This window comes from Primulina eburnea, chromosome 7 (genome assembly GCF_022965805.1).
Source record: "Primulina eburnea isolate SZY01 chromosome 7, ASM2296580v1, whole genome shotgun sequence".
NCBI classification, from domain to species: Eukaryota; Viridiplantae; Streptophyta; class Magnoliopsida; order Lamiales; family Gesneriaceae; genus Primulina; species Primulina eburnea.
This window is the reverse complement of record NC_133107.1, coordinates 3,721,692-3,747,924: the sequence shown is the minus strand read 5'-3', so window position 1 is coordinate 3,747,924 and position 26,233 is coordinate 3,721,692. Positions and strand designations below refer to the sequence as shown.

Below are 26,233 nucleotides of genomic sequence, written 5' to 3'. Positions count from 1 at the left end.
AAATTATATTTAAATATTATTAAATTTTTTGAATTTATAATTATTTTAAACTTTAAGATATTAAAGGAAAATTTAAATTAATCAAACATCATCTCTTCTCCCTCAAAAGATTATATAATCAACAAGAGGATAAAAATGAATATAGTGCAGGTCGGATGCGGGCTGAACGAGCCTAACACAATATTAATCATGCATACCATACATGATAAGTGAAAGATTAAAAATCAATCACCTCTTATCATGCACACCAAACAATGAGGAGCTAGCTTATCACGTCGTCATTGTACGAGATTATCTGTTAGTCCAACATCAAATCATATTTTACTGCATTATAAACTAAATATGTCTCGTCAGAAATTATGGAACTTATCGAATATATCCCAATGATAAGGTTGAACTAAACCACCATTAGTATATACACAAAAACTTGTGGGAGACGGTCTCACGGATCGTATTTGTGAAACAGATCTTTTATTTGGGTCATCCATAAAAAAATATTATTTTTTATTGTGAATATCCGTAGAGTTGACCCGTCTCACAGATTAATATCCGTGAGTGTGTGTGTGTATATATATATATATATATATATATATATATATATATATATATATATATATATATATATATATATATATATATATATTTTATATATCGTTATGGGTGTTAATCTGATTATGTGGTTTGTTTGATTTTGTTAAATGCCTCGTTTATTAAATGTTTATTAATTTGACATATTTTATGAAATTTTAGTATAAGGCATGATATTATGACCTTCATATTGCACTCTATCGTTCTTGAGACCGAAATTATATTGTCTATTTCTTGATACATTTTCTGTGTGATGTACGTTTGAAATATTGACATCATGCGTTGTTTGTTATCGTGTCTTTCTGTTGTGTTGCTATCGTAACATTTGTATGGAAGTCGAGCCGTAGTTGTTTCTTAAGCACAACACAGTATACTTCATATACTTGGCAAAACAGATTATCTGCATGACAACATAGCTCCCTTATTGCTTGAGCATTTTAAGATGTTGATTTAAGTGGGGTTTTAAAATATAGGATCAAGAACAAAAACCACGGTTGTATCAAGGTTTCATAATTGTAAATATGTAGCAATCAACACAAATTGAGTATGTTGTTGGAAAAATCGAGCATTCCAATGGAGCTTCTCATATGATCATATGAATTTTGTAGACTTCGCGCCTAAAAAAATATAGTGACAAAAAGAGACTATAAAACTTGTAAAATTTGGTATGAAAAGAAATTCGATGGTACTTTTAAAAAAATCCCGATAACACCACATCACCACCATTTTTGCAACTACACCATTTACACCTACTCACAAATGCGTGGATGCTTGATTATGAGTCCGCCATCTCCTTCTGCTGTGTAATGACAAAACCATTACAGTGAATATACTTTGGTTATTAATCGAGTTTGACTTGATAGTGAGCTCGGGGTAAAGACAGTGTTTGCTGAAATATTGTGACAGCGACTCTCTTGTTCAACGATAAATGAGGAGCTAGTGCTCGTGGATTTTTCCAGAATGTTAGATTTCGGACACCCCTGATAGTGGAGAGAAATGTATGAAATTAGAATGAAGAAGAAAAAGAAGGTAAATTCGTCAATTTCAAGGGACAGTTTGAGTTTGCTGTAATGAATTTACCGGTAGGATTTCAATGTATCAATCCCCAAAACAGAGCTCGAAAGCGACGCCACCTGACACATTTATTATGTGCTTTCCCATTGACGTTTCATCTCCGGTAATACTGTACATCTCCGCGAAAGGAACACCCTGCACTCGTCCTTAGGAACAATTGTCGGTACGTACGAGATTTCATCGCAGCCGTCGGTACTGTCCCTCCTCGCATCAATCAACGTGGCAAACAACGCGATAAAGAGCTTCAAATGATTTATGGCGTATCTCTGGCCCACACACTGGTGGGCACCGGCCCCAAATACTAAATAGTTCTTTTTATAAATCTGGTCCTCTTGTCGATCCGACAAAAATCGATCGGGGTCGAACCGTTCCGGTTCGCTGAAACCTTGAAAAGAAGAGTCAAAGACGGATGGAAAGACGATGGTACCCTTTGGAATGGTGTAATTCTCTGTTAGAGGGAAGTCTACTCCGGCGATGTGGGGCACCAGAGTAGCCGGTGCTCTGATCCTCGCGACCTCACGCGCTACCGCTTCTGTGTACTCCATTTCTCTCAGATTTTCTCCCGTGATAAGGCCACCTTTTTCTGGTACCCAGTGGTTGGCTACCTCCTCGCGTACTCTGTTCAGAACCTGAGGGTGTGAATCCAAATACGTCACCGCCCACAACAGGGACGAGGTCGATGCGTCCTGTGCAGCGAAAAGGAAATCGAATAAATGGCAGCCGATTTCTTTGCAGCTGTACTCGAATGAACTTTCTGATGCCTCCCTCAAATTTTCTTGCATCCAGAAGTCTATCAAACAAGTGGGTCCCTCTCCGGATTTCATTTTCCTCTCGCTTTCCTCCGCGCAACCAGCGAGCGTCTCCGCCAGTCTCTGCACAGCAAACCGCGCGTTTCTGAAGGCGAATCCCGGTAGGTCGAAAGGCAGTTTCATCAGTCCAACATTGAACAAATTGTAATCCACATTAAACCGCTTACGCGCCTCTTGATCCAGGTAAGGCCCCACGAAGACAGTTTGCGAGGTTTCTAAATTCATGTCGCGGCAGAGGATGCGGAGTGGGATCGACTTGTTTTGAGATTTATCGCACCATGACTCCAGGTGTTTGATAATAATCCGTTGCTGTATATCAGTATATGTTTGGAGAGCTTTGAGGGTGAAATTGGGTGCTATCCTGCGGCGCCAATCTTTATGCTCTTGGCCCGACATGTAGATTAGATTATGCTCACCAAAGAGTTTCTTGCCAAAAGGGTGCCCAACGAGATGGAAGGCATCATCACGTACGTTGGCGAAGACTTTGTGGGAGAGATCAGTGGAGTAAATGTAAACAATGTAACGCCCGATGATATAGTTTGCGGATATTCCTAAAGGCGTGGACTTGGCGTAGGACGATTGGAGGTCCCAGAATTGTGTTGGGTTTGTGACCAAGCTGATGGCGTTGCCGATGAAGGGAAGAACAAGAGGCGGGCCAGGCAAGAATCGCTTCTTCTTCAGATAAGAGATCTGTTCAAAAAGCAGGATAAGAGCTGTGAAGGAGATTAGGTACGGAATACAGGCTGCAACTATACTCCATGGAAATCCCATCTATGCTCCAAGTTCACTCTCTTCGGAACCACCAATGGAGCTCTGGTGACGGAGACAGAAATTCCAGTGAACCCTTAGGTGGGTGTATTATTTTGAGGAAAACCAAGAGCAGTTCAAAGTGCGAGTGTGCAATAATGAGTTGGTAAATATGAGGCGGAAGCGGGAAGCACAAGAGGGGTAAGAGAATTCAGGATTTCTAAGGTTGTACCGCAGTCCACTCTTTACTTGGTTTTTGTTTTTACACCATATTTACTCACCTCTATGAAACAGGGGACTCTCACTGTGTTTCCGTTAGTGGATGGACAATCATATAATTGAAAACAACTAGTGTAAAAAGTAAAGAATTTCCAAATCAGACTATTTATTCAGAAATAGAAACACTGTATTTACGATTCCGATATTATCAAATGAATTTGAAAAAACATGTTCTATACAAATATAGGGGAGTGTGATCCAAGTATAGTATAAACAGACTCCTAAAATAGAATAGAAGATCCATTTTCCTAAATTCCCAACATGAAATCAAGCGAACCCCACATCGGGCAGCCTCTTATTTTTTTCCCCAAATGAGAGAATTTAATTTGAATAATGGGAACTATAACTCAAATTTTCATGGGAAATGTGTGGGGTTGAAATCCAGCTGGGCAGGCGTGGAAATGAAGTGGACGACTCTTAACGGTCTAACTTGTTCCCAAAAGACAAACACATCCCTATTGCTATATTTGAATGGGAGCTTGATGTTTTTTACTATCGAATCAAACATGTGACGGCTGAAGGCCTGCAATAACGTTTACTTTATTACTTTTTTCCTTCACTTTTTGGATAAGAGAACGAGATATGGTCAACCACTGCATCTACATGTAGTAAATGCTTCATGAAAATGATTGGGAAAAAATTGAACCTGTTTGGAATGAGCATGCTTGGAGGAGTTGTAGCCCGTTCGTCTAAAATATTTAGAAGTTGCAAATTATAGACGATGTCCAAGGTTGTAACTCAACTCTTTTTACTATGTACAATAATTAGATATGTCAAAACATGTTAATAAGATGGGTCAGCCCGTCGTGGAAATTACAAGCTCAACCTATGTGTTTTAAGTGGCGAGAACATTTATCAGAAATATCTCACTCATTCTCGATTTACGTAATTGCACTGATCGAAAGTTTAATAAAAATGTCTAAATCAATTGCAAGAACTTTTGTTCGTCATGCGCCATTGTTTTTTTTCAAAAGATTTGTTTTTTTTATGAGTTGAATATTTTTTTGAATTCCACATTTCAGTACCAGATTTTGAAAAATTAAAATGATGATTATTATTTTTTGGTCGTCCGAAAACGATACCTCTGGACTCTGATGACAAATATTTATTTAATATCTTTTTATCAATATGATAAAAAAAAAACTTAGTTGTATATTTGAATTAATAATTATTTATCATAATATAATTTTTTTAAAAAAATATATCTTTTAAAATTTTATTCATTAAAATAACTTAAAAAATCTTGAAATAAAAAGTGTGAAAGTGTGTGCCTAATTGAATTTATTAATGATAATTAGAAGATTAATGGTAAAATTGACTTTTTAGCTTGATAATATACTAATTTTTCAATTTATAACTAATCACCACTTACAATAGTTCATATACCAAATTACTTATTTATCAATAATTCATATACCAAAATAATTTCACTCCATGTTCATATTATTCTCAAATTGACACCCCAATTCTTGAAAACTTTAAATTAGTGCCCCTACTATTTTGTCAGAATGCATTGGAGTACCTGCATTTGCATTTTTATGCAATCCCTTGTCCTATTGCTACACAAGAATATTCAAATCATGTAAACAAATTGAGCTTAGCAAATTTGGTCTAAACTGAAAAGTTTAATTATTTAATTTTTTTTTTTTTTTGATTCAAAATTTGGGACCATATAAAGCTGCCAGGAATTAATTCAATTGGGCGTGGGAGGACCTTACTAGATAATATTTTAATGGTGCTATTCCTCTCATTCTCCACACTCGTTTTATAAATGTACATTGTAGTTATTTACATATTTTTATCACGGAAATTAGTCAATTGACATTTTCAATGTGTTGTTTTTAAAAATAGTTTTCCACGTGTATTACGTTGATGTGTACTAATTCTTTTATATATAAATAATTAGGAGTTATTTATATTCAAAAGATATTAATAATTAATAACATCCTTTTAATAAATATATATATATATATATATTTTAAAAAATAATCTTGCAATGTAAAAAGAGAGAAAATAAACGGAAAAAAACGACCAATGTTTTAAGATCAGCCTATGCTACACTTGATATATTTTTTGCTTTCATTAAGATCATCAATTGATGTTCTTTAGACTCTAGAATATTTTTTTATTTGAATTCAGTACATCAATCGATGTTCTTATATAAAATCATATTATGTGTAGTACGTTCAATGTGTAGATCGAGCCAACATTGTGTGTAATGGCAAGCAAATATTCATGATTTCGCAGCGTGTGGTCATAGACAAAGTATTATTTGTTGTAAAATGAGACAAAGAAAAAGGAAAGAAATTCTAGGTTCCTAATGTATGAATAATAACATTACATCTTTGTAAATTTATCATACATACTCAAATAGGTTATTTTTTTACTATATTTGATAGAAACGATAAATTATTGTGAATCTATTTGTTGGCTGGGTTCTTCCTATACCTCTTTTTGTTTTCTTTTTGTTTGGATGATGTGGCTCGTGGAAACCACACTCGCAACGGCTTTCTTTTGAAGCTCATTGAGTATATTCAAGCTAACGTAATAACCTACAAATCACACTAGTTAGGTAAATCATATCGTATAAGTATTGTGTGATAAGTTCTTCGATAAGGTGTTGATAGCAGAAATTGAAATCACAATCATTCGTCAAACGTTCACTTATTCTCCCCTACTTCGATTTCAAATGTTATTATTCCCGATTTGATTTGATAATGTTTCCAATATTGTGAAGGAAAAAAAAAACAAATTTGCGTTGAAACAATATATATCATGCTTTCATGAGGAGATTATACACATTTTTAAAAAAAAAACAAGATTGACATGTTCTACAAGAATGTGTCGATATGGAGTTGGTCTCATGTGAGATGAGTCGACTTGATTCATATTTAAAGTGAAAACCAAATATTTTGATATAAAAATAATAATTTTTATGGGTCGGGTCAGTTAAAAGATTTCTTTCACAAAATTAATTTGTGAGACGATCTCATAAGAGTTTTGTGGTCGATTTGTATTATATTTACATTGTTTGCCATAAGTAATTCACATAAAACTTTGATAGATGTACATAAAATAAAATAAATATATTGTTTTAACATATATATATATATATATATATATAATATATATATATATATATATATATATAATATATATATATATATATATATATATATATATTATATATATATATATATATATATACAGATAATTATAAGATAATATGAACATCATAATATCCAATATATCAGTAAAATGAATTTTTTTTATCTTGTTGGTTATGAAAATATGAACATTATAATATTCAATATATGAGTAAAATGCCATAAATGATGGCCGACCTCCCCGTGTCGGCCTCCTATCTACCATCTTAGATTTCAACAACATCACCATACATGCATGCATGCATAACAATGCTCGCATGAGCTTAGCTCAGTTGGTCAGCAGTAGTGAATTTTGGAGCAATGATCAGGGATCGAGTCTCGCAAGCGACAGTGTGTGAGTTAAATTCCCTCCAATGAGGGGGAGCTCCTTGTGCGCAGCGTAGCATAAGGTCTAGCTGCTGTTGGTTGGCTGAGTCACCATGATTTACCTCCTCTCACAATCCTGTCGGTTCGGGGGTGAGGGGCACCTAAGTTGAGCGATTTCACCTTTTGGAAGCAATGCATACATAACAATAGATGCGATGGGGTCCATATGATCTCCGGTTTAACCATTTCTTGCATCATAAAAGCAAAAGTATTACCTGGCCCAATAAGAGTTCATTAAATAGTTGGGCTTATCGACTGAACCCAAAATGGGCCAAGAAAGGTATTATATTCATCTCTAAATTCCAAATAAAAATGCAAAAGTCCAAATAGGAATGCGAAGAAGACGAGGTTTGTGTTAATCACGCCAATCAGGGGCTTTGTAACCGCCGGGAAGTAGAAGTGATTACAGGATTTTTAAGGCGGCGAACCGATGGGATCTCCGGTTGCTGCGAAAGAGTTGCAGAGAGACCTCGAGAACAAGGCCAACGATCTCAACAAAATTCAGAAAGGTCTTCTTTTTTTCCATTTTTTGTTCCTGCTCTTTTGTTTTTCATATCTTGTTTATCGTTTGTACGAATGTTCAATCCGTATTGAGGTTGTTTGCTTCAACTATCTTTGTTCAATTGTCCAGACATTTCAAAGAATCACCAAATTAGAAAGAAATACACTATCCAGCTAGGCGAAAACGAGCTAGTCCTCAAGGTAGGTCCACTTTTTATCGTCTCACTGTGTTGGGAATTAATGGATACCACGCGTTTGAATTTTGTTTCCAACTAATGTTCGTTTGTTGATTTATCGCTCACTTTGCAAAGGAACTGGATCTGTTGACTGCCGAAGCCAATGTGTACAAATTGATTGGTCCGGTGCTAGTGAAGCAGGACTTGGCCGAGGCAAATGCTAATGTTCGCAAGCGGATTGAATACATCTCTGCTGAGCTGTATGCTTGATTTCAGTTATTGACGCTTCTTTGGCATTTGCAATATTACACTGGTTTGAAATGCCTTGCTATACTTTTTTCTTCGAGATTGTTTTATGTTGCTTAATAAGCTTATGAGTATCACTTTATAGGTGCTATCTGTTATCCTACTCGCTATTTTCATGTGATAGATAATGGAGAACTCTGGCTAAGTGTAAAATCTAGCCGTGTCTTGAATTTTTGCTTAAATTTAGGGATTAACATGCACATTTATGGCAGATATTATTTTTTTTTCTCTTTCTATGAGTTCAAAGAGCGTTCTTTTGAAAATTCAGTTTTGATTTCTCCCAAATTTGTGTCATTAGCTTGACGAAATTTTTGGGTGACATATAACTCAATTTTGAAGAGGCCAATGAATAACAACAAATGAGTTGTGAAATAATGTGAGGACAAGAATCCCTTAGTTCGCTCGGATAAAGCAAAGCTTATCATTTGTCAATTTATTAGGGGGACATCTCCTGTCATATTACTGATACAAACTAAAGATGAAGGGAAGCTGTCACCTTTGCTCATAATTTTGGATTTTTCAGAGTGGTAGAGGTTTAAGTGCTGAGGATATTGACTTTCTTTGTGCACTATTGAAGTGTTACCGTTGAAGGGTATTAATTGTTTGCGATAAGAAAATGTTTACTTTTTGTAGTTTCCGTTTCCCTTATGGAGGACAACTTCTTTGTGCACTATTGAAGTGTTACCGTTGAAGGGTATTACTTTCTTGCGATAAGAAAATGTTTACTTTTTGAAGTCTCCCTTATGGAGGATAATTTCCTTTTATGTTTATAAGTTATGCTTGACCAGAGATGCGTTGACTGTGAGTGTCATTCATGGCTATCAATTGCGTATTTGTTTTTGTCCTTGTGAAGTAGTCACATGATGTACAAGTCAATTGTTACTTGAGCATTTGCACCCGAATAAAGTTGGAGCCTCAAGAGATTTCTTGCCGGGTTTTTTCTTCTCTGTTGTTTGTTGCTCTTGTTTTGTCTACTTTTGGTTTTAAATTTCTGTTCTTCGAGCAGGAAGCGCTTCGATTCTACTCTCCAAGATTTAGAAGAAAAGCAAAACAGCAAGAAAGAAGCCGTTCGTAACCCTTGTACCTTTTCAAATTAATTTGAGTTCTATAGGAGTGGTTTTACATCATTTTCCTTTTGTCACATGTGATTTGGCTTCTTTCTAATCTGGAGTTTGATTGAACCTTGGTATTTCATTGTTGTTGGGGCTTGTACAAAATACTGATGCAGTCGTCTGATGCATTCGAAGATTATCCCAAGTGCTTAAAAAATAAGTAGTTTAGTAAAGAGTGAATAAGAAATTCGACTAGATTAAATATGTTCAAAAAAAATTTTATTTTAAAATCATAATTTTTCATCCCAAATTACCCGCAAAAATTCGTTGTAACTTGTAAACACATAAATTTAACATCGTTAATTTTGTATTTATCGATTCAAAATCACATGTAGTTCACGTAGCATGCATGTATGTATCCTCGTAAGCCCATTGTAATTTTACTTCAATGTTATTTGCATTGATGTTTTGAACTGTTGCTGAATAAACCTAGTTTATTACGACAGAGCTCATGTAATCCAAATTTTTAATTCATCTCTTATTTTGTTCAGTTTGTTTCGTTTTTCCCCTCGTGAACTAGATGGCATTAATGCATTCTACATCTTTTCAATATGCAGATATTTAAAGTACAACAAAAACTTCAATCTCTACAAGCTGGAAAAGGCAAGGTATGATTTGCCTGAATCAGCAGGCATGATATGGTGGCTGCCACATTGATGGGTTTAGGTGTGAAATTTTACTTGATGTTTTTTTTTAGAATAACTGTCTTTGCAATGAACTATCATTTTGTAGGTGACTAATGATAATTGAACTTCAATCTGCATCCATTAAATGACCGAGTGGTGAGTAGTACTTGATAATTTGTGAAATGGTTTTGATGCTTTGTATGGTCATTCTTGATGGCGCTCTCTTAACATCTTTGGAATGTTATTCACTGTAGACGATTGTTCTTTTGAATCGTTATCAGTATTTTCTGAAGGGTTTTTGGGGTTTTCAGTTCTAAAAGTTTCTTTATAAGCCGAATGCCAGTTGAAAAAAATAACCAGGATAAATATCAATCTGAAAATTCAGGAATAGGTTGTTACTCAATGAGCTTCCTGAATTTTTTTTAATATTTGTCATTTTTTTTGTGTTGATTCTATTGAAGTAACTAGATACCTCTGCCAAAAAATTTAGGGTCTGATTTGCTTCATACAGAAAATTTTGATTGAGTTGTGACTTCGTGATTCTAGGGAGGAGGAACATAAAATTATACAAGAAATGAATATTTTGTCCTTAAAGAGAATGACTGATTGATGGTGTGCTCACGATTTGGTGATGCATTGATAGAAACAAAAGGTTAGCAGTTAGATTTAGTTTTTTCTTTGTAGAACATATATATTAGCATGTTTATAAAAGTTTTCTGTTCGTTTTAACACAGTAGCTTTAAACATCACAAGGTTCTTATCTTAGATTCCAAAATAATGGTTGATGTTTAAACAGATTTTGATTAGAGATGATGTAAAATATTAAGGAAGCTTTAAGATGAAGCTGGGTTGATGATAAGAAGGAATAATATATCAGAGATGATCTCCATATCGTTAGCTCTTTAAATTAGAAGATACAAAATAAAGTTTGACTTAAACACTCCTACAGCCAACAAAGAAAATAGGATACCGGAGTTTATTATTTTGGACATCTTTCCTTCTGGTGACATCATATTCTCCTCATGGAACATGGAGAATAAAATTAACTGTATCTTTGGTTGCTCCGTACTTTTCTTGTTTTACAAATTAATTATATAATTTTTTTTTTCTATTGCTCATGTGCTGTATATCTTTCTTCCTTTATGTAGCGTATATATTGAATTTGACATCAACAGCTGCTGACCATAATTTAGGTTGGTCCTGTGTAAAATAGTTCTCAAATTTCATATGCAATTTGTATTATTTGTATGGCAAAATTAAAGTCACTCGGACCGCATTTTCTACATTTTTGTATGTTGAACTCCATGTTGCCTTCCATTACAAAAACCTTAGGCTACTCCTGGCTGTTGATACTTTAGTGGTGGATATTGTCTTAATCCGACTGATTGATCGTAGTTTAGTGATGTCGGAAATCACTGGCCTGGTTTTTCAGGCTTTTCATATGTGGGTGAGTTTATGTTACTCTCGTTATGTTTGTATAAGATGATCGGTGGATTATCTTAATGTTAAATAAAAAATATCGATGGACTTTACATTTTTTGTTTTTCCTCGGTCGATCATCTTTTATAAAGCAAAAATAAGTAGGCATTTTAATTATGTGACATCTATGAGACAAGTTGATCATAAACGCCTATGCAACGTGCTATATCTGCCGTCTTTATTTCATTTCTTGGTGGTTGGTCGTGGTCAACAGTACTGTCCATCTACCAGTTACCTTTGAATCATATGGCGATTGACTAGGATTTTAGTTGGGATCAGTAGTGACTTTATCATGTAAATATTATATAAGCTGGAGAATGATAATTTAAAAAAACACTATTTTAGAATTATTTTACTGGTCCATTTTGTTCAATGGATTTCCGACTCAGTCCGATTCATGTTAAAAAAAATATTTTTTATGTCAAAAAAATTATTTTTTATGACAAATATAAATCGGGTCGATTCATCTTATTCTACCAAAAGATAATTTCCGTTGGTAGTTCATGTGGGATATATATGATATTAATTAGATCTGCCTGCATCAAGTGTTTGAGTCGGCAATTTGTTCATGAATTCGGAATGTTGATGAGAATCATCATTTATTATTTGAAATTATCCACTCCCACATTGGACTCTACCTATTATCCATTATTGTTTATCCAACAAGAAATAGATTTTATCGCCAACTGAAACTATCCCAAAATCTCTTTCGATGAAAACAAATTCCACGTTTCATGAATTCCTTTTTTATCCCAAGCAAATATTTGCTCTTATTATATAATCAATAAATTTAAGGCACGCAACCATTAGGAAACAGGGTCACGACCCCAATTAGTGCACGAGTCCATGAAATAAAAGAATAAATTGTGCTGTGCAACAAATATTTATATGCGGTGAATTTAATATATGACATTAATTTCGTTTTTTGTTTGTAAAACAAAATTTATAAAAGTAATTCGAGTGCCTTCTTTTGGACAATATTCTCATAATCAACCCTACAAGCATTTGATCGTATCAGTAGTCTAAATTTTGTCTGATTTTGATTTAACTTTGGATAAGAATAATAAGAGACCCTTCGAAAAGAAATTCAATAGAGCACATGGATTAATGAGATCAATTCAAGGATATTATAAATGTCTTGTCTCAATAGCTTTTTTTTGAAGTAGTTGGATGGGAATATCACTGGTCACTTGATTTGGGGTAAGATGTGATATCTTTGCATATATATATTTATATATTTGGTGGAGGGATAAATAGGTACAAGCTCGTTCTTTTCATGTTTTTTCTCTAGGAATTTATGTTTACATAAGAAATCTTTTGTTATTTTTTAAAATTTGTAAATTTAATATAGTGACATATTGGTTTTAATGTGATAGAATTTATGTATATTGTTGCATTCTCCAAAACTAGAGATTGATATCTGAACATAACTCAACCGTAAAAATTAACTAAATATCTTGTATAGTTGAAGCATGCAAGAATCTAATTAAACTTTCCAATAGTTTTGAATGTAATTGGATAATTTGATTAAAATGGGTACTAAAATAAGATAAATGTAAGGGCAACTGGCCAAGGGAGGCCCCCACCAAGAGTATAATTAATTGTGCACTAACGGAATGCACCACATCCACCAAGTAGTAAAATCACTGATCGATTCCTTTTGTGCACATTTAAAACATGCCCTTTTTGCATCAATTTTTATTTTTTTAAAAAAAGTTTGAAACCCTTTGTGCATGTAGAATCTATGTCCAAACATGCCGTACATCATTATGCATATCTATGATTTTGGTGACCTTCTTTTTACCTTATCTTCTTCCAGCAAAAGGAGTATACTCCTATACATAGATTGTTAAAAACTTATTGAAACGTTACTGTATCGCTGTAATTTGGGTTTCAAATGATGAGATATGGTAAATTTGATAAGGCGACGAAATATGATGATCTTATCTATGCTGAGAGAACGATCGAAATGTTTACTTATCACAGTAATTTTTCGTAAAACGACAAACATTAAATCTTATAATAGTAAAATGTGCTTGTATATTAGAAAATTAATCCACGATTATTTGAGAGTACCGAGTCAATTATCTATTCTAATTTGACGTAAGTCTAGAGTGTACGAAGTCGACATTTCAAAGAAGTCATAACATGTGTTGGAGTGTAATAAACCAACAATTTTTCTCTCGACTTTCCCAAGATATTTGGGATCGTCAGAGTTGACCCCTCCAATTTTTTTCACCTTAAATTAACTAATCTTACCTTTCCCACATTTTAAATTAGACAAAAACTTATGTTGTAATATCTTTGTCTCACATCTTAAAAATAAAAGATTTAAAATGAGTTTATAATGACTTATAATGGATTTCTATAGCAACTTGGGTTAATCATTTCCGTAAAGCGAGGACGAATACGAATTAGTTACTATAGGAGACATATGTGAGACGATCTCACGGGTCGTATTTTGTGAGACAGATCTCATATTTCGATCATCCATGAAAAATATTACTTTTTATGTTAAGAGTATTACTCTTTATTATGAATATCGGTTGGATTGACCCGTCTCACAAGAGACATATATACTCCTTAAATTAATATTAGCAATAATGTAATAATGAATTATTATTATTATAAAAATGAATACATTTGTATCCCCTTTGGTCCGTCACTATATAAAAAGGAAATTGATCGTCCGTTAAATTAATGATGGTCTATGGAGCATCCGATCATCAATCCTCAACCATGGTGGTTAGTCCAATTTAAGATTTCCTACTCATCCACATGTGTGTGTTAGTACATGTTATGGAGTTCCCACCAGTTGGATTTGCCACCACCATCAATCAACAAGGACCATCCCCTGAACTCTATTGCAACATTTCCTCGGAGAAATTCGACGTTGGCCTTAGGACTGACTCCGGATCCAACGGCCTCGAGTCATTTGATAATGTATAGACCTTACGGGCTCGAATCAATTGGGGTCGTTGATGCTGCAGGACAGCATTGAATTTTCCCATTTCCATCTAAAGTACATGACTTTATAATAAAATTGTTAGTCTAATGTCCAATAAATGCGTAAAATTTGAGATCAGATATCTGACCAATATGATAGAGAATATAGCATTTGATTACTTGAGTCCATCATCCATCTACCCCTACTGCTATTTATACGTACGTCTACGAAGGCTGCAGCTCTAAACCTTAGCCAAGAACACATGTTGTCCACCATTTCGACATGTTGGGATTTCACATGTTTGTTTTACACCCTTTGCGTATGGATGTAAACGAACCAAACTGTTTGTGAGTTATTCGAAGCTCGATTCAATAAAAGCTCGTTTGAGCTCGTTTAATGAGGCTCGTTAAGATAAACAAACCAAACTCAAGCTTTACAGTATTCGGCTCGTTAGCTCGTGAACATGTTCGTTGGTAAGTTCAAGAGTAATTTTTTTAGATGAAAAAATAATAGTTTTGATATTTGATTTATTGATTTTGCATGTTATTTATGAAATATATAGAAAAATCTATTAAATTTATAAATTTTAATAAGAATAATATATTTTTCTTTAAATATATAATTTATTTTTTAATTAATTTAATGAAAATTTAAATGTATAATTCATATTTATTAAGCTTGTTTAGGTTCGATAAAGGCTTGAATAAGCTCGTGAGCCATGCATATATTCGTTAAATAAAGCTCGAGTTCGGCTCGATTATAAACGAACCAAGCTCAAACATTCAAGAGTTCGACTCGGCTCGACTCGATTACATCCCTACTTTTGCGCCTTTTTATTAATATCTCTTGTAATCATTGCAGCAGCAGCGGCAGCAGCAACATTCCAAGTGAGCTCACTGCATCTTGGAAAAGACTACTTCCTATAATGGAAAGTAGGAGAAAAGGAGCCTTCGTGGGAATCATCCCTCTACTGTTTTTGCTATATATAAACATCTCATCAGAATTCTTGCCATGTGTGAAAGCTTTGAGAGATCGTCTTCGTCTTCTGTAGCTTACACGTAATACAATGTCATTTTCGTACTTGAAAAACTTCATAAGACGGTTCTGTGTAGAGGACTATCAATCCAGCACAGGAACCCAAAGTGGTTTCTTCTCTTGCGATCTCCTTCCATCCCTTGGAGATAGAAGCAACAGAGCTACCATACTTCGAAGATACATCGTGTCCCCATTCGATCCATGTTATCGGTGAATATCTTGCTTCATTTCTCAATCCTCGGAAAAGAGAGTTTTATATGAATATAATAAGCTTGAATTCATTAACACTTATTTCCTATACCGTTTGTTGCTTATTTTCCAGGACCTGGGAAATGTTTCTGATTCTTTTGGTCATTTATTCGGCCTGGATTTCTCCATTTGACTTTGCATTTGTATCTTACAAAAGAGATGCCCATCTCGTATTTGACAACATTGTCAATGGTTTCTTCGCTGTTGATATTGTACTCGCCTTCTTCGTGGCATACCTGGATAGCCAGTCGTATCTCCTCGTTGATGATCCTGGTAAAATAGCAGCAAGGTAGATAAGCATGCATCCATCACGCAAAATAGTGAATATGGAGACCAGAAATCTGTAACTATAATTGTTCACACGTTTTGTATGACTAACAGGTATCTGTCGACCTGGTTCGTTTTTGATGTCTGCTCAACCATACCATTTCAATCTCTCAGTGCTCTATTCACAGATCAAAATGGTGGACTGGGCTATAAACTGTTGAGCATGTTGCGACTTTGGCGTCTCAGACGAGTCAGCTCCCTTTTTGCAAGGTTTGGTCGCCACTCTCAATTAGCCCCCTTCGATTTTCTTGAAAATTTTAGGATCGTCGATACAGCATAGAAGAAGTTAAAGTTATATCTATTTCTCCTCGATTCAGGCTTGAAAAAGACATTCGGTTCAACTATTTCTGGACTCGCTGCATTAAACTCATATCTGTAAGGGACTATTACTTCTGTGTAGTGAATCCTCACACTGGAGCATAAATATCCCATACTGACACAATGTCACTGTTCTTGATCATATTCAGGTGACATTGTTCGCGGTACATTGTGCAGGATGCTTCAACTACTCGATAGCGCATAGATATCATGATCCTAGCAAAACTTGGATTGGAGCAGTATATCCAAATTTCAAACAAATGAGCCATTGGGACAGATATGTCATCTCACTGTATTGGTCTATAGTAACACTAACTACAACAGGTTATGGAGACTTACACGCTGAGAACACGGAAGAGATGCTGTTCTCCATCTTCTTCATGTTGTTCAACCTAGGATTGACGTCTTATCTCATCGGAAACATGACAAATCTTGTAGTTCCCTGGACCAGCCGCACTAGAAACTTTGTATGATCTGTTCCCCCTATCTGTATATGTGCTGTATTTGGGTGTTTTTGGAGCGACTTTTGGTAGATTTGTTTCTATTCTGCAGAGAGATACTGTTAGAGCTGCTTCAGAATTCATGAAGCGAAACCAACTGCCTTCGCAAGTTCAAGATCAAATTTTGTCCCATATATGTCTCAAATTTAAAACAGAAGGATTGAAACAGCAAGAGACCTTAAATGGGGTGCCAAATGCTATTCGGGCAAGCGTCTCACGTTATTTGTTTTATCCCGTGGTTCAAAATGCCTATATTTTTCATGGAGTTTCACAGGACTTCCTTTTTCAAGTGGTACCATTTTTTCACCAGTAAAATTATTGTCCAGTTTTCTTTATAAAGAAGCAAAGGAAAAATATTGATCCTGGATTTTCTTGAAAGGTCCCGGAAATGGAAGCTGAGTATTTCCCCCCTGATGAAGATGTTATTCTACAAAATGAAGGTCCGACAGATGCATACATAATGGTCTCGGGAGCAGTGGTAAGCTACCAAATCTCATATAAATTACCAAAAATTGTTGCTTTATGTTTATGTTCTGATGGTGGCGGTTGGCAGGATTTGATTGCGAAGATCAATGGACAAGATCAAGTAAGAATCATCTAACCAATTCATTTGCCATATATATATTTGACTACATATATAAATTACAGCCAATACTTTCATGCGTACACACAGATTCTGGGAAAGGCATCCACGGGGGAAATGTTCGGAGAAATAGGAATTTTATGTAATATGCCTCGGCCTTTTGGTGTTCGAACAACTGAAGTTTCGCAAATACTGAGGCTGAACAGAACCACATTTATCAACATTCTTCGAGCAAATCCGGTAGATGAAAGCATTGTCATGAACAATCTTTTTCAGGTACTTAATAACCATCAGCACTTTATATTGCTTAGATATCCTTTCTTGAATCGACACTTGATCCGCAAAACTACTTTCTGGTTCTTCGAAGCTCAAAGCACGGAGAAGTTTCGATATTGAGGGCCAACAAGAGGCGACTTTGATCCTCGATAATTGGCCCAACAGAGAAACGGGAGAACTCAATCGTCAAGCCAGAGACCAGCACGCACCCTTTGGAGACACGACGAAGTTTGAATCAAGAGTAGAAATTTCCAATTCAAGATTCATCAACAGAAGTGAAATCGATGTGCACTCACTGTCCTTTCATGAAAATGAAAAGAAATCAACCAGGGCCACCAATCATGCCGATAGTAACACATATGTCAGCTCAACCAATTCAATTTATCCTACTTCAGTAGATGATATAAATTCAGCCAGGAAAAGAGTGACCATACATCTGAAGTTTGGAAAGAAGAACGTCCACAGAACAAGCCCGCAAAGCTAATCATTCTACCCGATTCGCTCAGAGAACTGTTCATAATAGCAGGTATGGCGTTGTTTAAGTCTTACAGTACCTAGAACTGTACCTGATATATCTGATCATCCCATTCTTGCGCAATTGTAGGCAAAAAATTTGGGGATGACAAGCTCACAATGGTAGTAAATGCAGAGAATGCAGAAATAGATGACCTAAGAGTAATACAAGATGGTGATCATTTATTTTTTCTGCCAAGTCAAGATGCAGGCAAAGAATGATGTGCAATAACTTGGACTAACAATTATAACACGTGGGAAACCAGAAATTACAAAACAAATCTATAGTCACACCAAAACATAGTTTGAATCCATAATTGTATACTGTAAAGGAAATCATGATAAAAGGTTCCTCATTACATGGTTGCCTAAGCTCAATCTAATCATGTCGCTCAGAATAACCATAGCTACAAAATGGTAGATATTCGCAAGTCAATCAATCATCTGGGGCATCAATATGTAAAATTTTCTCAGTGATTTTTAGTACAAATAAATACAAAATCCGATGAAGAAGGGCAGAAGAGAGCAAAACTTCAGCCACCTTTGCACTTCTCAACCCATTCTTTATAGTCTTTCAGGTGCTGTATCTAAAACAATAGGGAATTGCCGCCTGATATTGTCAGGTCGCTTAAAATTGTAAACTTAGCAGAAGAATCAGATCACTTCGTGCTTGCAATTCGTTGAATAGGAATAGGATGAGCTTCTGTGTTAAATACATACTCATCCAAAGGAATAGCATTACTGTCTCCAAACAGTAAATATAAATATTTTAGAGTTTCGCCCAGGAAAAATGTCTCCATCTTGTCTCTTTTGCGTGGAGGAAGCACAGTAACATCATCTAGCGAGCTGTAACCACCAGAATCAACTTTCGTATACTTCTCAAATGCTTGAAAGATTTTCCAGCCCCATTCGCGATACCTGAATAGGCATTGACAAGAGTCAGACTAGTCTGTGAAAAGGCCAAGAACCCATGCAGTAAAATAGCTTCGAAATCCACTTCCGAACTGATCTCTAAATGAAGAAACGGAGAAATTCTACAAGATGTTATCTTATGACTTATGAGCATGGAAAAACAAAACCAATTTTAAACATCACAATGAAATTTTGAGCTCAAGAAAGAAATAAATAGTTTTGAAAAGTTCTCTGCATCATATGTTTCTTTATTCAAAGGAAAAAGTAGCTCCTTAAAACAAAGCTGGCAACAAGGCATGGTTTCTTCATTTGAAAAAGTTTGGCAAGGAACTAAGAAACCTATAAAGAAGAAAAACACGTTCATGTTACACCATAAAATTTTTGAGGGAAAAAAAGAAGACGCTTTAATTTTTATCCTTAACAACACAACTTGACATACTTTGGATCTTCTGTAATTCGAAACAAGACGAACAGTGATTCAACAGTTTCAGGACGCAGAAGATTGTGACGATCGGCAGGTTTTATAATTATGTCATCCACATATTTTGAATTTCTGTTTCCACCACCAGAACCACCTTCTCCTTTTCCCTGTTTAAAGCAAAAATAAACCAATATTGTAGGAGTTTTCCCAGAGATATTCTCTATATAAGCAATAAAACTGCTCCCCTAGCCACTGCTAGTATTCTTCACAAAACAAGATGAAAAATGACAGCATGCAGAACCGTTCTTAATGCCCCCTTCCTCACATCTAGATTCTTCCAAGGGCTTCTGAGTTGCAGTTTGGTTTAGGCCCAATATTGCAGGACCCTTTATCAATATTAAAGTCTGTAACAGTATGATTGCAGGAAGAGAGAGATTTGGTAACCCATATATCCATAAAGCAACAACTACTCTAATCCGCTATCAGACACATCAAAGATAAAAAGAAAATAGACAAACAAATTACTATTAAGCAAGCCGACCTCCATATTGAAGTATGCGATTTCTGGAGCCAGTCCAGTAGAAGTTACTGAATACATCTCAACACATGTCTTAGCCAAATCTTCAGCAAGCTTCAAGTTTTCAAGATCCTCAAAGCTAAGCAAGCTTTCTCTCATAGCTTTTTCCTTCACAATGCCTTTTGTGGCACCAAGAGCAAGAGTACCAGGAAGAAAACATACCTACACATAAAATTGCATAGAAGAGGTAGTAAGAAAATATTGAGCTCAAAATATGCGTGCTATGATGTTAGATAAACACGAGTGGAACACATGATCAAGTCACAGCTTCGCACTGATAATTGAGGAAATGGAGAAAGCCATTGTTCACAAAGAAGCATACATGTTTCTCGGACACATCCCAACATGTAAAAGACATATAATGGCTGTCTTGTAAAACAATTTATTCGCACTCAATTCTGTTAATTATGTAAACTATATTAAAATACTGCGGCAACATACCAGATGATCCATTTTTGGACTGAAAGCACCGTGCAGCCCATAAGGCAGTTCTCCAACAAAAACCAACCCATTGGGAGTAGATTTCCTAACTAAAAGTTCCTTGATGCCTTTTACTGATTCTTTATACATATCATGCAAATAAGTCAAGTTACTTTCTTGATTCTGAAGCCAGACTTTGATGAGGTACTCATAGTAGCTGTCCCCACGAGATCCGAGTCTAATGTTTTCCCCATTAAACTCACCAGAATGAGGGCTGCAATGAAAGGTAACAAAATGATGAATAGACGTTAAAAAGAAATGACTTTTAGTAAGTCCTAATTACAACTGTTGGATGCTCGGCATTAAATGCATAGATTTCCAGTGAATGATAGAAGGGTAATAGAAAGAGAGATTTGGCTTTCTGAAATCCTAATACCATGCAACTTGTGGTCTCTCTACGTTTTCTTTCTAGTTCTACTCAAAGTAAACAAAAGATAGATGTTGGAGAAATACATTCAGCAATCACAGGTTTAACCTCGACAGCTTCAGATAGTGCACTGATAGTACAATTATTTATTAGTTGGAGTAGATAGTTAAAAAACCATGCCCATGTCGTACTGGGCTACAATAAATCTGCATTTTACCTCAGCATTTAGTCTTTAAAATTTATTTTGTCAATCATCCGATGCGTGTTGCAAATGCAAAGATGAACTCTTTAATGTACCAGGTGGGAGAAGAAGAAAATTATACAGCTTTCCGAGGGCAAGCTAGCACATAATTTAAAACAGATTAGATTATCATTTTTTTTTAAAAGAACAGGAACTCCACGATATAATTCCAAATCCATGAATACAATAAAGAAGCAAAAAAAAAATTCTGTCCTCACTCTATGTAAATAGGAACAAGTCCCTTGAACTTTGGTAGAGTCTTCATGTGTTCCAAAACCTTCATAGACTCCAAGGTGTAGTTTGGATTACCAGTCAAAGAACTGAGATAATTGAACTCAAGCTGTAAAGTAGAAACTTCAGCTGTGCTACTTAAGCCATCAGGAGCAGGATGTGATGAGCGATCACGTAGAACGACGTCGCTGAAGGGGATAGCCGAGGGGCTTGATGTAAAAGCAACAAGCAGATGATCAGCCAAGTTCCTAGCATTTTCAAGATAGACCCTTGGCTCAGGTCCTTTTGTTGAAGCATTATTACCATGTTCGCCCCCACTCAAATGGTAAGCACTCAAAAGACCACCTAGAACACGTATAGTAGTTTCAAATAGATTTACTTGGCCTCTTCCATTAATCCTCTCTGGAAGATGCTTTTCAATCCAAGAGCCAGCTTCATACACAACTTCATTGATTCCCATTATCATCGCAGTGTCGAGGGCATCCACAATTGTGGCTCCTAAACCCCCCAATCCATCAACGCCTCTACGGCTCTCTGGCATAAGTTCATCATGACCCATCGCGTAAGTTCGATACCCAGACCATGCATGAATAAATGCTGCCTTGACCTTTTGTTGGCAAGCCTTCCAATCACGGCCAGATTCTATCTTATGAGAGTTATGAATAGATTTATTCCTAGCAACGATTTCATCAGGAGATAATCGAGGAGGAAGCCTTGGTGGTTTCCTCCAAAATTTTCGAAATCTACCGTTTTTATCAGTGAAGAAATTATTTCCTTCCTCTGTTCCAATATTCTTAGCTGTACCATGCAACGAAGAAGTGGTGGTGCTAGTATGTGTCAGAAAAACGTATGCTAAACCACCCATCATTAATAACACAAGAAACCTTCCTGTACTGCATTTTGTACATTCGTTTTTCACATTACTGGTTAAAAAGCTTTGAGTGATCCCCTGTGGAAGAAAACAAGATAAAGTTAAGTCAACTTATACTGGCAAGAAGTGTTATAACTTCTAATAGAATAACAATGGGCAGAGTAAACAGTGCTCATTAAACATATAATAATGAGTGAATAAGTTTTTAAAAAACAACCATGTATTGGAATGGAAATAACATCATTCCATTAAATGAAATGATCAACAGTACATGCATGTGGCGATTGGCATACCAGGAAAGGCACAGGCTAGTTAACCAGTATTTCATTATCTAAATTTCTTTTATTTAACAAGCCTCTCCCCCATTACTTTCATCCATTCTTGGTAAGCATGCTGGATGATAACTGGAAGCTTCATATCAAAGTGAGAACGGTGCCACTACGAAAAAGTCATAAATAGAAAAACCACAAACCAAACGTTACTATACTTAAGGAACACTTCTCAGAAGTCAGAACATCTATGCTATCATCCTATCATAAACAAGAAAGACTGTTTCACCTCTGTTACATACAAATACTAAAAGAAATGTCTTAAATTAGCAAAAAAAGTAAAGAAAGGTTTTTGACAGAAAATTTACATCAGAACTTCACGAACAACGGGAACACTAAATTCATTTTCACATTTTACCCGACAGTTGGATATCCATTCTACCGAACGAGTTCGGCTTAATCAATACATCTTCAACCCATTACACAAAAAGAATCAAGAATACGCGTCAAACGTCATCACAGTAAATCACACGATCACCAATCCGAACTCATTGGGATCTTGACAAAACAAATAAAACCCCAAAAGATGAAAATAAATAAATCCATTTTCTCGAAAGAAATACTGATCCGTGGGAGTTGGAAGATGAAAACACGAACCTTGAGAAGAGATCGGCGGCGAAACTTGGCGTTGTCGTACTGTACATCTTTCATTGAATAAGGCAACGATTTCGACATGGTTGGAGCCGATTCTCAGACTACTGAGATGAATAAATGGAGAGGATTAAAATTTCGATGAGAGAAAATCTAGTTCTGGCTTCCGAGGATCCAGAGATCCGCGAATTCTTGATATCTGATCAGATTCTTGGTAAGAACCAAGAAGTACGTACCCTGTGGGTGAAGGTCAGCCCTGCCACGCCGTTAGTTCAACGAGTTGAATTTTTAGTATTTATACATTTGGCGGACGGAAATTACCCATTTATCTCTTCCACTCTAGCCTAGGGACAAACTACAAATACACCTCTTTTCCCCCGAAATTTGAATTTAATTTAATATATTCAAAAATATTAATTTTTAAAAATAAATTTTAGCCTTGGGATGAAGCTTTTCTTTGATTTAATAAATATATTAATCATCGACCTCTTGTTAACATGAAATATTACTAATTGCATATAAAACATAAAATGAAGAATAGGCTGTGGATGTTTCGCGTGAAGAACAAGAGGACCAAACATCCCTAAATCCAAATTTTAGTACGTATTTGAGTCGCTCATTCGATTTCTCTTCAAAACTACAATTTTGTAACGAGATTTGTGTTGATGTACATGCTAACAACACGTGCACGTGTGCATGCTAGTTATATGTTAAGGCAGAGACAACACTTTGTTATATAACATAATATATAATATGCGATTGTAGTATATTTACGAGGCTTTGTAATAAATTTTTTGTTGCAGTAATTATAACATTTTAGTGATTACCTTGTATATATATATCTCAATGTCATAATTATGTACTCGTCAACAATTTTGTTTCCGAGCTTAGAAACAACCAACTTGAAATCTGTTGCCACTGATTTCACAACCTCTTTCATTGGTGATGGCCTAGGTGGGGACGCAGGAGGTTCGAGTTTCGGTGATTGAAAACATGTCACTGAGAACAAAAGTCAAACACCTAACGTGCGCTTCATTCCCCGGCGCGGCCATACGCCGATTCTGCCATCACTTAAACCACCGCTCTTCATCGGTGTCAGCACTGCAACAAGACCCATATTCTCAGCTCAAAGAAGACCCAGTTCAAGTCCTCTCAAACCTCTGGGTGAAAGCATTCTCCCAACCACAGAAACCCTTCCTCAACCTCACCGGCTTCCTTTCCAAACTCGATCTTTGGGTGCTTGCTTACCAGCGAGCATGCGCTCACGCCACCGGATCTTTCCCTTCCAAAAACGCTCTGCCTTCTCACACACTCTCCAACCTCCTTTCACTTAAAGACGCCGTCGTTCACAACCAGTTTAGGTGGAATTCCCAGTTGCAGCAATACGTACGCAGCCCGAATGATAAACCCATCCCTAAATTACTCTCCAAAAGCAAAGTTTATTCTATATTGAAGTCTGATACTCCTCCGTTTCAAGACCTGGTTGTTCAAGAAGTGCTGTTGATGATTATTGAACCTGTTTTTGAGCCGCGATTTTCTCCAAAGTCCCATGCTTTTAGGCCGGGTAGAAATCCTCACACTGTTATTAGAACCATCAGGAGTAATTTTGCTGGGTATTTGTGGTTTATCAGAGGTGATATAAGTGAGATTTTTGAAAATGCAGATGAAAAAGTGGTGCTGGGTTGTATTGAAAAAGCTATAAAAGATAAGAAAGTTCTGGACTTGATTCAATCAGGGTTGAAAGGACCAGGAGAAAATCGTATGAGCGTGGCAGACAAAGGCAAGAAATTGAGTGCAAGGAAACGAAAAAAGGGGCAGACGAAGAAGAGAATTTTGCGTGATAATGAACCTAAGCCCGACCCGTATTGGCTAAGAACATTCTTTGGGTTCGCTCCGGAAGAAGCTTCGAAGGTGCCTAGTTATGGATACTGTGGAATTCTAAGCCCTTTGCTGATGAACGTTTGTCTTAATGAACTTGATCATCTTATGGAGAACAAGATAGCGGAGTTCTTCAGGCCATGTGAGTCTGATTCAATATGGAAGTATAAGATCGATGATGGCTGCCACAACCCTTCTTGGCCTGAGTTTGTGCCCTCAAGTGGCAAGGAAAAGACTCGAAAAATGGATTATATTCGGTTTGCGGGTCATTTTATAATTGGTATCAGGGGGCCAAGAGAGGAAGCAGTGGGAATTAGGAAGGAGATAATCGAGTTTTGTGAGAAAAAATTTGGTATCAGGCTAGACAATTCAAAAGTCGAGATTGAGCATATCTCAAGAGGGATTCAGTTCTTGGATCATATCATATGTCGCAGAGTTATACACCCAACTCTTCGTTACACTTCCAGTGGTGGCAAGATTGTGAGTGAGAAAGGTGTGGGAACTTTGCTTTCAGTTACAGCCAGCGTGCAGAACTGTATCCGCCAGTTCAGACAGATGGCATTCCTAAAAGGCGATAGAGACCCGGAGCCACTGCCTTGCACGCCTATGCTCTATTCGGGTCAAGCTCATACAAATTCCCAGATGAACAAGTTGCTGGAAACCATGGCAGATTGGTACAGATATGCGGATAACCGGAAGAAAATAGTTGGATTTTGTGCCTACGTAGTTCGCAGCTCCCTGGCTAAACTATACGCCGCAAGATACAGGTTGAAATCTCGCGCAAAGGTGTACAAGATTGCTTCACGCAATCTTAGCCATCCACTGAGAGAAAGTAGCAACAACAGAGCACCTGAGTATTCTGATCTTTTGAGAATGGGAGTAGTGGACGCCATTGAGGGGGTTCAGTTCTCTCATATGTCTTTGATTCCATCGTGCGATTATACTCCTTTTCCTAGGAATTGGGTTCCTAGACACGAGGAGTTGTTGCGGGAGTATATCTGTTTACAAGACCCCAAATTCTTTTGTGGGCTGAATAAAGCGGTGAAAAGGCAAGGTTTATGTTTGCCTCAAGATGATGTATCTAAGATTGTTTGGGACTACAAGATTCTTGGATTTTGGAGTGGACGATTCCATAAAGAAACAGAGAATTCGTAAATTTTTAGATTGGCTCCATCTCGATCGTGACATTACACATATTGGCCTTGTTAGGATTTGTTTGTATTATATTTTTCCTTCTTTTAGTTTAATTTTACGAATTATATAAGAATTGTGAGGATCCGAGGCTAAATTAAAATATTAGTTCATGATTTTTATAGTTTTAACATGATTATTTTTGAAAAATGTCAAGAGTTATCAG

General features: G+C 36.1%; 4 protein-coding genes and 1 pseudogene across 14 annotated transcripts; 3 read left to right on the top strand and 2 right to left on the bottom strand.

Moving 5' to 3' along the window:
• Nucleotides 1-1,241: 1,241 nt before the first annotated feature.
• On the bottom strand, nt 1,242-3,743 carry LOC140836721 (cytochrome P450 710A11-like). Its single transcript, XM_073202449.1, has 2 exons — nt 1,669-3,743; nt 1,242-1,568 (listed from the first exon to the last, which is right to left on the bottom strand). Exon 1 carries the CDS (start codon nt 3,240-3,242, stop codon nt 1,734-1,736), a length of 1,509 nt encoding a protein of 502 aa, XP_073058550.1. The 5' UTR covers nt 3,243-3,743; the 3' UTR covers nt 1,242-1,568; nt 1,669-1,733.
• A 3,603-nt stretch (nt 3,744-7,346) lies between these two features.
• Nucleotides 7,347-10,889, top strand: LOC140836720 (prefoldin subunit 6). 9 transcript variants are annotated; one of them, XR_012119169.1, is made up of 8 exons: nt 7,347-7,539; nt 7,662-7,732; nt 7,843-7,967; nt 9,020-9,080; nt 9,683-9,733; nt 9,858-9,907; nt 10,298-10,431; nt 10,464-10,889. XR_012119169.1 is itself a non-coding variant. In XM_073202442.1 (7 exons), the coding sequence occupies exons 1-6, from the start codon at nt 7,461-7,463 to the stop codon at nt 9,873-9,875; spliced, it is 405 nt and encodes a 134-aa protein (XP_073058543.1). In that variant the 5' UTR covers nt 7,347-7,460; the 3' UTR covers nt 9,876-9,907; nt 10,298-10,889. The 9 variants fall into 9 exon arrangements, 7 of the variants coding, with proteins under 7 accessions (XP_073058543.1, XP_073058544.1, XP_073058542.1 ...); XM_073202442.1 differs by having other exon boundaries at nt 10,298-10,889; XR_012119170.1 differs by lacking the exons at nt 10,298-10,431; nt 10,464-10,889 and having other exon boundaries at nt 9,683-9,791; nt 9,858-10,043.
• Nucleotides 10,890-15,052: 4,163 nt separating this feature from the next.
• Nucleotides 15,053-18,231, top strand: LOC140836718 (potassium channel KAT3-like; annotated as a pseudogene).
• Nucleotides 18,232-18,426: 195 nt separating this feature from the next.
• On the bottom strand, nt 18,427-23,361 carry LOC140836719 (mannosyl-oligosaccharide 1,2-alpha-mannosidase MNS3). 3 transcript variants are annotated; one of them, XM_073202439.1, is made up of 7 exons: nt 23,235-23,361; nt 23,005-23,105; nt 21,195-22,156; nt 20,330-20,582; nt 19,853-20,050; nt 19,330-19,478; nt 18,427-18,896 (listed from the first exon to the last, which is right to left on the bottom strand). In XM_073202439.1, the coding sequence occupies exons 2-7, from the start codon at nt 23,080-23,082 to the stop codon at nt 18,638-18,640; spliced, it is 1,899 nt and encodes a 632-aa protein (XP_073058540.1). In that variant the 5' UTR covers nt 23,083-23,105; nt 23,235-23,361; the 3' UTR covers nt 18,427-18,637. The 3 variants fall into 3 exon arrangements, with proteins under 3 accessions (XP_073058540.1, XP_073058539.1, XP_073058541.1); XM_073202438.1 differs by having other exon boundaries at nt 23,005-23,314; XM_073202440.1 differs by lacking the exons at nt 23,005-23,105; nt 23,235-23,361 and adding an exon at nt 22,372-22,980.
• A 427-nt stretch (nt 23,362-23,788) lies between these two features.
• Nucleotides 23,789-26,185, top strand: LOC140836716 (nuclear intron maturase 1, mitochondrial). Its single transcript, XM_073202435.1, has one exon. It carries the CDS (start codon nt 23,992-23,994, stop codon nt 26,029-26,031), a length of 2,040 nt encoding a protein of 679 aa, XP_073058536.1. The 5' UTR covers nt 23,789-23,991; the 3' UTR covers nt 26,032-26,185.
• Nucleotides 26,186-26,233: the final 48 nt, after the last annotated feature.